This window comes from Mobula hypostoma, chromosome 11, assembly GCF_963921235.1.
Source record: "Mobula hypostoma chromosome 11, sMobHyp1.1, whole genome shotgun sequence".
In the NCBI taxonomy this organism is placed as follows: Eukaryota; Metazoa; Chordata; class Chondrichthyes; order Myliobatiformes; family Myliobatidae; genus Mobula; species Mobula hypostoma.
Genome location: NC_086107.1, coordinates 114834795 through 114847518, shown reverse-complemented (window position 1 = coordinate 114847518; position 12724 = coordinate 114834795). Strand labels below are relative to the sequence as shown.

At 47.1% G+C, this 12724-nt stretch overlaps 1 protein-coding gene across 1 annotated transcript in view; it reads right to left on the bottom strand.

The window, feature by feature from the left end:
* srcap (Snf2-related CREBBP activator protein) overlaps positions 1-12724 on the bottom strand; it is a 70471-nt gene that overhangs the window by 32588 nt on the left and 25159 nt on the right. Inside the window, exons 6-12 of the mRNA XM_063062973.1 lie at positions 11348-11488; positions 8333-8561; positions 7059-7324; positions 5494-5584; positions 5202-5291; positions 4946-5113; positions 4020-4246 (exon numbers count right to left, since the gene is read on the bottom strand). Of these exons, the coding sequence (XP_062919043.1) occupies positions 4020-4246; positions 4946-5113; positions 5202-5291; positions 5494-5584; positions 7059-7324; positions 8333-8561; positions 11348-11488 (1212 nt within the window). The remainder of the gene's footprint in view (positions 1-4019; positions 4247-4945; positions 5114-5201; positions 5292-5493; positions 5585-7058; positions 7325-8332; positions 8562-11347; positions 11489-12724) is intronic.

The window sequence follows — 12724 nt, the reverse complement described above, 5'->3', positions numbered from 1 at the left end:
TTTGAAAAAATTATCACCTTCGAAAAAATTATCACCTTCATAATCCAGATAACAGAAATTCCTTAGAGAAGAATAAACCAATCAACGATAATACCAATTATGTGCTAATACTTAGCCAGTGAAAAATAATAAACCGTTTTGTACAGTTGCAAGAAAAAGTTTGTGAACCCTTTGCAATTACCTGTTTTTCTGCATTAATTACACTCATAAAAAGTGGTCTGATCTTCATCTGAGTAACAATAATAGACAAACACACAAATATTTTTCATGTCTTTATTGAACATATTGTTTAATCATTCACAGTCCAGGTTGGGAATAGTATGTGAACCTTTGTATTTAATAACTAGTAGAACCTCCCTTAGCAGCAATAACCTCCACCAAATATTTCCTGTAGCTGTTCAGACTGGCACAACAGCAAGGAGGAATTTTAAACCATTCCTCCATAGAAAACGTTTTTAGTTCACAATATTTCTGGGATACCTTGCATGAACAGCATCTCAATTGGGGTAAGGTCTGGACTCTAACTTGGCCATTCCAAAACACAATTTTCTTCTTTTTAAGCCACTCTGTTGGTGACTTGCTCTTGTATTTCAGATCATTGTCTTGATGCATCATCCAAATTATATTAAGCTTCAGGTGATGGACCACAAGCCTGACATTCTCTTGATACAATTTTGAATCTGTTGTTCCCTCAACGATTGCAAGCTGTCCAGGCCCCAAGTCAGCAAAGCAGCCCCAAACCAGGATGCTCCTTCCACCATGCTTCACAGTTGGTATGAGGTTTTGGTGTTGGCGTGCAGTGCCCTTTTTCCTCCAAACATAGTGTGCATTTCTGCCAATAAGTTCAACTTTGTCTCATCTGTCCACAGAACATTGTCCCAGAAGTATGTGAAACATCCGGGTGGTCTTCTGCAAACTTCAGAAATGCAGCAATATTCTTTTTTTTGGAGAGCAGTGGGTTCCTCCGTGGTGTCCTTCCATGAACACCATTCTTGTTCCATGTTTTTCTTATAACGGACAGATGAACAGAGTCTTTAGCAAGTTCTAGAGATTTCTGCAGGCTTTTTGCTGTTACCCTTGGGTTCTTTCCCACCACTTTCAGCATTGCACGTTGTGCTCTTTACAGAACGCCCACTCCTAAGGAAACCAGCAAGAGAACTGAATTTCCTCTATTTGTAAGCAATTTCTTTTACTTGGACTGATGAACACTCAGGTCTTTAGAAATGTTTTTGTAGCCTTTTCCAGTTCCTCTACAATTCTTCTAAGGTCCTCTGAAAGTTGCTTTGATCAAGCCATGGTGCACGTAAACAGATCTTTCTTTGGGAAGAGCAGGCTCTGTCAGTAACCTGACTGCGTGCCTTTTTTAAAAGGCAGGGCATCTCTATAACCCACACCTCCAATCTCATCTCATTGATGGAACACCTGACTCCAAACAGCTTTAATAGAAGGCATTACCCCAAAGGTTCACAGACTTTTTTGAACCAGGATTGTGATTGCTTACATGGTGTACTCAGTACAATTCTTCGTGTGTAATTAGCTTAGGCAGATTGTGTTAGTCTATTATTATGACTGAGATGAAGATTACACCACATTTTATGAGTAATTAATGCAGAAAACCAAAAAATTGCAAAGGGTTCACAAACTCTTCCTTGCAACTGTAACTGCTATACTGTCTTTGCCAGGAAGCAGGGCCGAACCACTACATACTGTGAAAAATAAGCCTGAGTTGGTTAAAGACTAAAAAATGTCAGTAAAAAAAAAGCTATGATTTTAGTCTTCCATTAATTCAACTATCATCTTATAATAACTAATTTCACTCAGTACATTGCTATTGCTTTATTATTGTCCCATGCACCGAGATACAGTATGGAGCTCTTGTCGGATGGTGTTCATAAAGATCAAGTCATTACTCAGGGCAGTGAGGTAGAACATGGTAAAACAATAACAGAATGCAGCATAACGCCTAACAGTTAGAAAGATACCACAATGTAGGTAAACTATAAAGTGCAAGATCATAATGAAATAGACTACAAGATCAAAATTCATGTGCTGCATTAGGTGACCATCCAATCAATAGTTCTATAACAACGGAGCAGCTGTCCTTGAGCCTAGTGGGATGTGCTTCAGGGTTTCATTTCTGCCCCGAAGAAGGTGGGAGAAGGGAAACATCCAGTGTATGTGGGACCTCGGAATATTCTGGCTGCTTTAGTAGGGAAGTGGTGTTAGGTAAATTGAAGGGATTGAAGGCAGATAAATCCCCAGGGCCAGATGGTCTGCATCCCAGAGTGCTTAAGGAAGTGGCCCAAGAAATAGTGGATGCATTAGTGATAATTTTTCAAAACTCGTTAGATTCTGGACTAGTTCCTGAGGATTGGAGGGTGGCTAATGTAACCCCACTTTTTAAAAAAGGAGGGAGAGAGAAACCGGGGAATTATAGGCCGGTTAGCCTAACGTCGGTGGTGGGGAAACTGCTGGAGTCAGTTATCAAGGATGTGATAACAGCACATTTGGAAAGCGGTGAAATGATCGGACAAAGTCAGCATGGATTTGTGAAAGGAAAATCATGTCTGACGAATCTCATAGAATTTTTTGAGGATGTAACTAGTAGAGTGGATAGGGGAGAACCAGTGGATGTGGTATATTTGGATTTTCAAAAGGCTTTTGACAAGGTCCCACATAGGAGATTAGTGTGCAAACTTAAAGCACACGGTATTGGGGGTAAGGTATTGGTGTGGGTGGAGAATTGGTTAGCAGACAGGAAGCAAAGAGTGGGAATAAACGGGACCTTTTCAGAATGGCAGGCGGTGACTAGTGGGGTACCGCAAGGCTCAGTGCTGGGACCCCAGTTGTTTACAATATATATTAATGACTTGGATGAGGGAATTAAATGCAGCATCTCCAAGTTTGCGGATGACACGAAGCTGGGTGGCAGTGTTAGCAGTGAGGAGGATGCTAAGAGGATGCAGGGTGACTTGGATAGGTTGGGTGAGTGGGCAAACTCATGGCAGATGCAATTTAATGTGGATAAATGTGAAGTTATCCACTTTGGTGGCAAAAATAGGAAAACAGATTATTATCTGAATGGTGGCCGATTAGGAAAAGGGGAGGTGCAACGAGACCTGGGTGTCATTATACACCAGTCATTGAAAGTGGGCATGCAGGTACAGCAGGCGGTGAAAAAGGCGAACGGTATGCTGGCATTTATAGCGAGAGGATTCGAGTACAGGAGCAGGGAGGTACTACTGCAGTTGTACAAGGCCTTGGTGAGACCACACCTGGAGTATTGTGTGCAGTTTTGGTCCCCTAATCTGAGGAAAGACATCTTTGCCATAGAGGGAGTACAAAGAAGGTTCACCAGATTGATTCCTGGGATGGCAGGTCTTTCATATGAAGAAAGACTGGATGAACTGGGCTTGTACTCGTTGGAATTTAGAAGATTGAGGGGGGATCTGATTGAAACGTATAAGATCCTAAAGGGATTGGACAGGCTAGATGCAGGAAGATTGTTCCCGATGTTGGGGAGGTCTAGAACGAGGGGTCACAGTTTGAGGATAGAGGGGAAGCCTTTTAGGACCGAGGTTAGGAAAAACTTCTTCACACAGAGAGTGGTGAATCTGTGGAATTCTCTGCCACAGCAAACTGTTGAGGCCAGTTCATTAGCTATGTTTAAAAGGAAGTTAGATATGGCCCTTGTGGCTACAGGGGTCAGGGGGTATGGAGGGAAGGCTGGGTTCTGAGTTGGATGATCAGCCATGATCATAATAAATGGCGGTGCAGGCTCGAAGGGCCGAATGGCCTACTCCTGCACCTATTTTCTATGTTTCTATGTTTATTAAGTAAGCAAGAACATAGCCAACGTTCATGAAGGGAGAGCAGTTTTCCATGATGTGCTGAGCTGTGTCCACAACTCTGCAGTTTCTTGTGGTCTATTGCAGAGCAGTTGCTGGACCAAACTGGGCAAGTGACATTCATAAAGCAAACCAATACTGCCCACCCTACCAGCACATGAGACAAGGTACCTGGGTGGTGGCTAGGGTGTAGCCCTTGGGCTGAAGGCTCTCAGCTGCAGCTGCAATGTCTGTGATTTCCTTCTTGGGGCCCCTGGAAGGTGTGGGCTCCCGGCTCAGCTCCTCATCTCCCAAGCCGTCCTGCAGTAAGTACTCAACACCAATCTCCTGCTCCTCCTCATCCTCTTCATCCTCCTCTTCCTCCTCCTCATCCTCTGTTGCCGTCAAGTCGTCAGAATCTGTGAAGGGATGGGAAGGGTGAGTAACTGCTGGACAGCAGCAGCATAATAACACGGGATCAAGCCACAGGGTTTCCGTGAGGGAGGAAATAGTGGGGACAATTAGTGAGGGAAAAGGCCCTTCCACCCAACCCATCCCAACTGACCACAATGTCCAGCTGCTTTATTCCCACTGCCCACGTTTGCCCTCTTTCCCCTCCAAACAGCTTGCAAATGTTGTAATTGTAACCACCGCAACCACACCTGATGGACAGATACAGCACTGTGGAGGCAGTGGGGTTAGTTTAGGTACTGCCACAGGGCTGTGGGGGGAGAGAGTGGGGCAGTAGCATTAGAGTGGGGAGCAATACAGGGCTGTGGAGAAAGTAGGGCAGTAGGATTAGTGTGGGGAGTGACACAGGGCTGAGGAGAGCGGGACAGTAGGATTAGTGTGGGAAGCAAACAGGGCTGTGAACAGAGTGGAGCAGGATGAGTGTGGGGAGCAATACAGGGCTACGGGGGATAGAGTGCAACAGATTAGTGTGAGGAGCGACACAAGGCTATGGGGAGAGATCAGGGCAGTGGGATCATTGTGAGAAGTGACACAAGGCTGTGGAGAGAGAGGAGAGTAATAGGATTAGTGTGGGGATTGACACTAACTAGGCCATGGGATTAGCTTGGGTACCGGTATAGGGCTGTGAGGAGGGTGTGCTCCCTCACCAGAAGAATGGCTGCTCTCCTCATACTCAGATGTGGTATCCTCGCCAACCTCACCCTCGCCATCATCCTCTGAGTCAGAGGTGCCCTCAGAGGGGGAGTCCAGTGCCTCAAAAGGCTCTGTGAAAGCTCGGCCATACTTGCGCAGCAGATCAGCAACGGGCAATTCACCTGCACAGGGACAGGAAGGAGGTAAATGAGCATTTTAAAAGCAGAGGGTGAGGAATCTCAGACAGAATCATAGTATCTACAGCCTTACTTTCTCTGGCCAGTTCGTCCAGCTCGGCTGCGTGGTCCACATCTCCTGCCAGCTCCTCCTCCGCATCAATCGTCCACTCATCATCCTCATCTGTACAGATAGCACCTCAGTGAGTCAGCAGGATCATAAGAGCCCTTCACAGCCTGTACCCCGCTCCCAGGAACCTGTTATTTTAAACATAAACCCTCCAAACACCTGGATTAGATCCCAGTAAACCATTCCCATGAATCTGTAACCACTTAAAGTCTGATGCCGGGGGTGGGGTGAGGTGGGGGGCAGATCATGTGGCTACCTTCCTCGTGGTCAGCGTTAAACTCCTCATCATCCAGTTCCTGGGAAGACCTTCGCCTTGGCCGCCTGCGAGTCGAACACCGCCGGTTGTTCTGCATGATAGAGAGGAAAGGAATGTTGAGCAGTTTAACAGTGGAGCAGTGTAGTCTCAAACACACTGAGCGGGGAATGGGGTAACAAGTATTGGTAAAATCAGTGAGAACTACAGCACACAGACAGGCCCTTTGGCCCATTTAGTCCATGCCCAACCTTACCCTTCTGCACACAGGCCATAGCCCTCCATATCCCCATGATCCTATCTAAACTTCTCTTGAATCTTACAATTGAACTCACAACCACTTCTGCCAGCTGAGTGAAGAAGCTCCCCCTCCGATTCCTCTTCAATCTTTCACCTTTCACATGAAACCTATGAGCTCCAGTTCTCGACTCACCCAACCTGCTTAGATAAAGCCTGCATGCATTTACCCTATCTATACCCCTAATCATTTTGTATACCTCTAAGATCTTCCCTCAATCTCTGAGACTCCAGGGAATCAAATCCTAACCTATTCAACTTTTTCCAAAAACTGAGGTCCCAAGTCCTGACAACATCATTCTAATTTTTCTCCATACCCATTCAAGTAGGTGACCAGAAATTCAACTTCACTCTCATACAACTTCAACATGACAACTCCTGTACTCAATGCCCTAAAATATGCAGGCCAATGTGCCAAAAGCTTTCTTTAGTCATAAAACATACTGTACCTTGATGAAGTATTCAGCCCACAACCGTCCGGTCACACATATGAGTATTATGACCAGGGACTTTGATCAATTTAACTCAGAATTTTCATTTGTGAATCACATTCTTTCCCCCATAGTCGAGGGAAAATTGTAAAGCATGAAAAACTAAAAATTCAAAACCTGAAATGTTCGTCCCCTTTTGTTCAGCACCCAGCTGAACCATCTCTCACAGCTCTTTTTTGGATAAGTCTCCCTGAGCTTTGCACAACATGATGGAACAAAATTTGCCCATTCCTCCTTGCAAAATTGCTCAAGCTGTGCCAGCTTAGTTGGGGAGCAGCAGCAGACAGCAATCTTGAGGTCCTACCAGAGATATTCAATCAAGTTAAGGTCAGGATTTTGACTGGATCAGTCAAGGACATCAACTTTCTTCATTTGAAGCCCCTTCATGATTGCCCTGACAGTATGCTTTGGGTCCTCGTCCTGCTGAAAGACAAACTTCCTCCCCAGTTTAAGATTTCTGGCAGAGGCAAGCAGGTTTTTAATCCAGGATCTCTGTATTTAACAACGTTCAACTTCCCATTAAGCCTGACCAGATTTGCAGTTCCTGTTGCTGAAAAGCATTGCCATAGCTTGATGCTAACTACACCATTCTTTACAGTAGGGATAACGTTACCTGGCTGATGCACAGTATTAGATTTACACCAGGCATATGCTTGGTGTTGAGGCCAAAAAGTTCTCAGCAGTCAACAGCAGCAGCCAGAGCCTCTCCTGAACCTCTACTCCCTTCGGACACTGACCATACAAAAGCCACTGCTGGTTGGAGCCGTGGGCACTGCTCACCTCCCGTGTCCTGGGTGGCCTTCTCTCTTCCTCCTCCTCCTCCTCCTCCTCCTCAGAGGAGCTCCAGCAGCCGTCTTCACTGGTGGCCCGCCGGCAGGTGGTCGCGGTGGCCGCCGGCAGGGAACGCAGCACCTCTTCCAGCGGCAGCTCGCTCTCCCTGCGCAGCATCTCAATCTCCCGGCGCCGGGCCTCAGTGTCGTTACCTGCACGCCTCTCCTCCACCTCAATGGTCTCCTCATCGTCCTCCTCTTCCTGTGGCTCGAAATCTGTGGTGGGAGCATGCGCAGGAGCAGAGAGATGGGAGAAGGTAAAGGTCAGTGTAGCGGGAAGGGGTGCCCGCTTCAATCACCAGCTGCAACTCTGCCCCACAAACTCCCACCACTTCTCCAGCAGCAACAATCCAGCTGAATGCCCTCCAGTTACTACACCAGTCTTCCTGGTACTCTGATTCTTTTTTAACCATGTCCCAACGATGCAGAGGATCAGTTAAACTGGCTGATACAAATCCTTTCTCTGTCCCTCTCTGCCCACGTATCGCCCTCCTTAACTCTCCCTTTTCGCCATGTCTTCTTATGCCCCCACACTCTCCCTGTATCCACTTCCTCCTGAACTACCATGACCCACCTCTCTACCCCTCACTTTCTCAGTCTCCCCCCCTTGCCCGTCACCACCATCACTCCGCACCCTTCTCCATCTCCCCATCAGTCACACCTCTGCCTCCTGTGTCCCCACCTTTCTACTTCCCCCTTCGACCCCCCTCCCACTCTTTCATTCTGTCGTCCACTCAGTGTCAAACCACACCCCACCCCCCAGCCTCTGTGAGGTACAATCTGGGGAGAGAGCTGATGGGAGAACAGAAGAACAAACCAGGATCAGTGCAAACAGAGTAGACACGTGGAGGGAGCTTCCCTCTGTTAATCCCAGGGAGTGTGTGACAGGTCGGGAGGGATGGCAGGGAGCAAACGGACTGATACCGGCACTAATGTTCCCTCTAAGGTGTGCACACAAGGTTGTCACCCTCTACCTCGTTGGCATGTTAAGTATACTTCACGATCATACACAATCACATTTCCTTCTCCAGTTTCTGATGCGAGCAATGTCAACAACGTAGAGCTTGCGATTATCTGTCTACAGATTTTAGAACTGTCCTATTTGTACTGTTTTTTATTGAAACTATTCAGTCCACACATCGTTGTCACTGGGGGAAAAATTGCACAGCATAAGATTTTTGCTCGTATCATTACGAATTAGACGGAACACTGTTGGGCACTCACCTTCGTCCTCCGTGGCAGAGCCAGAAGCCGGGGGGCTGGAGGCTCCGGACCCAGCCAAGGAGGAGCCGAGCAGAGAAGAGCCAGGCTTGCTGGTCGGCAAGGACTCCTGCAAACTCTGACTGAGTAGGTCGGAATATTTCTCAGTCTGCCCCACAATGAAGTCAAGCTGCAGGTCGAGGGCCTTCTTGCGCCGCTCTTCCAGGCGTGACTGCTGCTTGAACTGGACCACCTGAGGAAGGGACAGAAGGTGAGAGGAGTCAGCAAACCAGGAGCAGCAGCTCCAGTTCCAGGTGGGGCAGCAGAGGCAGATAAAAATCTATGAAGACATAGGAGCAGCATTAGGTCACTTGACCCATTGAGACCGCGCTGACATTCCATCATAGTTGATTTATTATCCTTCTCAAACTCATTTTCCTGCCCTTTCCCCGTAACCTGCGACACCCTAGCTATCAATCTCTGCATTAAATACACCCAGTGACTTGGCCTCCACACAGCCATCTGTGACAATGAATGCCACAGACTCACCACTCTCTGGCGAAGGAAATAACTTCTCATCTCTGTTTCAATGGAGCGTCCTTCTATTCCCAGAATGTAACCTCTGATCCGACTCTCCCCCTATTGGAATCATTCTATCTCTGTCCTCTTTATTTAGGGCAGGGGTCCCCAACCTTTTTTGCACCGCGGACCGCTTTAATATTGACAATATTCTTGCGAACCAGCTGACCGGGGGGTGTTCAAATCCGGTTAAACTCAGCTCAACATGGCTTTTACAGTTAGGGTTGCCAACTTTCTCACTCCCAAGTAACGGACAAAAGTAGCAGTCAAATCCCGGGACACTTTACCCCAGGAAAGACTACCATGATCATGAAGCCTTGCGCGGGCACCTGTGTGCGCATGTGTTAACACGTGCATGTGCCTACGTGCTGATTTTTTTCTCTCCCACAAATTGGTTTTGCCTTCATCTTCCTGTCTATACTGTACATACATTATTTCTACTTTATATAGGCTGTGTATTTATCATATCATTCCTGCTTTTACCATAGGTTAGTGTTATTTATTTTTGGGTATGTGTTATTTGGTATGATTTGGCAGGTTATTTTTTGGGTCTGGGAATGCTCAAAAATTTTTCCCATATAAATTAATGGTAATTGCTTCTTCGCTTCACGCCATTTCGGCACGGAAGGTTTCATAGGAACGCTCTACCTTAGCGGGGGAAATACAGGACGAACCAATTTAGCCCAATATATGGGATGTCCCAGCAAACACGGGACAGTTGGCAACCCTATGTTCAAGTTCAACAGTGCGTGACAGGGAACGAGGAAAGGTGCAGCTGACTCATATCGTTTCCTCACAGCCCGGAACATAGAACACTACAGCACAGGATAGGCCCGTTGGCCCACAAGGGTGTGCCAAGCTTTTAACCAACTCCATCAACAATCTAACTCTTCACTCCCACAGAGCACTCCACTCTTCTTTCTCCCAGCTACTTTATGTAGAGAGTGGCACATATTTGGAATGAGCTGCCAGAAATACTTGCTGAGGCAGGAACAGTAGCAACATTTGGAACATAGAAAGGTATAGCACAGAACGGATTCTTCATCCCACAAAGGAATGATGTTTTAACCTACTCCATGATCAATCCAACTACGGGTTCCAAACCTTTTTGATGTCATGGACCAATACGATTAAGCAAGGGGTCCACAGACCCTTCTCTCCCACACAGGCCATGATTTTTCTTTCATCTATATGCCTATCTATATCCCTTATATCTCCAAAATGTGGTTGCCTCTACCATCACCCCAGCAACAAAGTCCATACACCAATCACTGTGTAAAAAAAACCCTCTTGAACTTAATCACATGACTAATGAGGCCAGCATACCAAATGCCTTCATAACTACCCATCAAATTGTGCAGCAACTCCATCTTTTCGTCTACACTGTTAAGAATCCTGCCATTAACCCAGTATTCTGTCTTCAAATTCAACTTTACAAGTAAACTCCATCTCCACTTTTCAGCATAGCTCTGCATCCCATCATGTTCTACACAACCACACCACCAACCTTCGTATCATTTGCAAATTTACTAACCTATCTTTCACTTCCTCATCCAAGATACTGATATAAGAAAAAGTCATAGATACAAAAACCACAAAGAGTGGGGTCCCAGAACAGATCCTCGAGGAACACCAGTAGTCATCGACCTCCAAGCAGAGGATGCCCCATCTACAACCACTCTCTGCCTTCATTGGGCAAGATGAGGACATTCTGGAAGCCTCATGCTAGCTGCATCACCGTGCACATAAACACGTGGAATCACTCGACTGCGCAATCCAGCACATCCTATGGTGTGGGCTTCACACAGCCTGAGCCAGCCAAGGTTCTGCAACTTAACAATGTCCCGGAGCCCATGAATGGTGGCCAGTATTGTGTGAATGATGGGGATTACTCTGCCCCAGCATACACAGTGTTTACCACTCTCGTACACCAAGCTCCCTATCCTTGTAGCAGAGGTCCTTCTGTTCCTCAGTATTCCCGATCATTCTTACCCTCATTAGATCTTGCAAAATGCACCACCTAACGCCGGTCAGGGTTAAACTCCATCTGCCATCACTCTTTACCAACTGATCAGTCCCACCAGTAACGCACACACTACCACAAATTTCAATATCGTCTACAAGTTTCCCTGCCAACCTGGCATTGGATGGTAATTTTGTACCTCCAGCTTTGAACACAGCTCAGCACTGCCACGGCTGGCTATGACTCGCTCCGGAGATTCACTCTGAGCCCCAGTTACCAAATCCCTGCCCATGAGGGCAAGGGCAGAGACCTGTTTAGAGGGCAGACTGCTCCTGGGTGCAACCCTCCCCCCCACCCCCCAGTACAGAACAAGGTTGTGCTTCGCTTTACATCTGGTCCCTGAAGTGCGTGAAGGGACAGATCTCCCAATGAGAAACAGCTCCTCACCCCCTCTACCCCTTGCCCTCCCAGCGCCATGCCTGCCCCTCGACTCTTACCTTCTCCACGTTGGCCCAGAACTGCTTGACCTCCTTGGCAACATTGGAGGCAATGCGGCGGAGTTTGGCCTGCTCTTCCCTTTTGGCCCTCTCTTCCTTCTGCCGCAGGTCCTCATGGAATCGCAGAACTGTCCTTGCCACCTGGTCCAGGCCAAAAGAATTGATCTCCAGTAAGAGGGAGCCTTGGGGATCTGTGGGAAAAGTTGAACACCACCAGGGGACCCAGGTCTCACTCCTGGTGGGAAGGTGGAGGTCCTAAGATACAAGCGATGGAGCACAGCCTTGTCTAGCTGGGACTTATGATGGTGTAGAAGGTCACCAAAGAGCACGGCGTAATACTTCTCAGTTATGTGAATAGACGGTGGAAGAGTTTTTAGCCTGCGTTTAACCATGGGGATGTATGAAGGAACAACAAGAGGGGTTTCACTCCATGTTGGGCAGGGAAATGTGAGATGCTGCATCTTTAAGAGAGCAAATGTAAATGGAGAGGACACAGTGAATGGCAAGACCCTTAATAGTACTAATGTACCGAGAGATCTTAGGGTCCAAGTCCACAGCTCCCTGAAATTGGCCACAGAAGTAGATAGGGTGGTAAAGAAGGTATACAGCATGCTTGCCTTTATTGGTCGAGGAATTAAGTTCAAGAGTCAGTAAGTTGTACTGTAGCTTTATAAGACTCCAGTTATGCTGCATCTGGAATACTGTGTGCAGTTCTGCTTGTCCCAACAGGGGAGAGGTTACAGGGATTAGCCTTGTTACACATACATCGAAACATACAGTGAAATGTGTTCTTTATGACGACAAACAATGCAGTCCCAGAAGGTGCTGGGGGCACATTCCTCCCACATTTCAAAGATATATAGGTTAATGTTAAGTGCAGTCACGCTGCCAGTGCCAAAAGCACACCCAGAGGAAATCCACGTGGTCAAGGGAAGAACGTACAGATTCCTTACAGACAGCAGTGGGAATTATATCCCAGATGCTGGCACTGTGAAGCATTTCACTAACCACTGTACTACTGTGAATCCAGGTTGCTGACATGCAGTGCTACAGTGATCACACTACCGTGCCACCATGCTGTCCATGAAGTGTGTACAGCAGGCCACAGAGGGCTGTGCCAACAGAACAGGACATCACAGTAGAGTTAAAAAGCATTTCACTGTATGTTTTGATGTACATTGACAAATAGAGCTAACCACTCACCTACTGGGCGAGCGTGGGATGAAGAGACGGCTCCTATGCTCTCCTCTCTCACTGTTCCTACACTGTTCTATGCTCTACGTTCTCCCAGGCCAAGTGTATGGATCCCAGGATCCATCCTAGAGTGGATGGACCCTCCCTGCTCGATTTCCCAGGGAAGGGGGACGGGGGACGGGG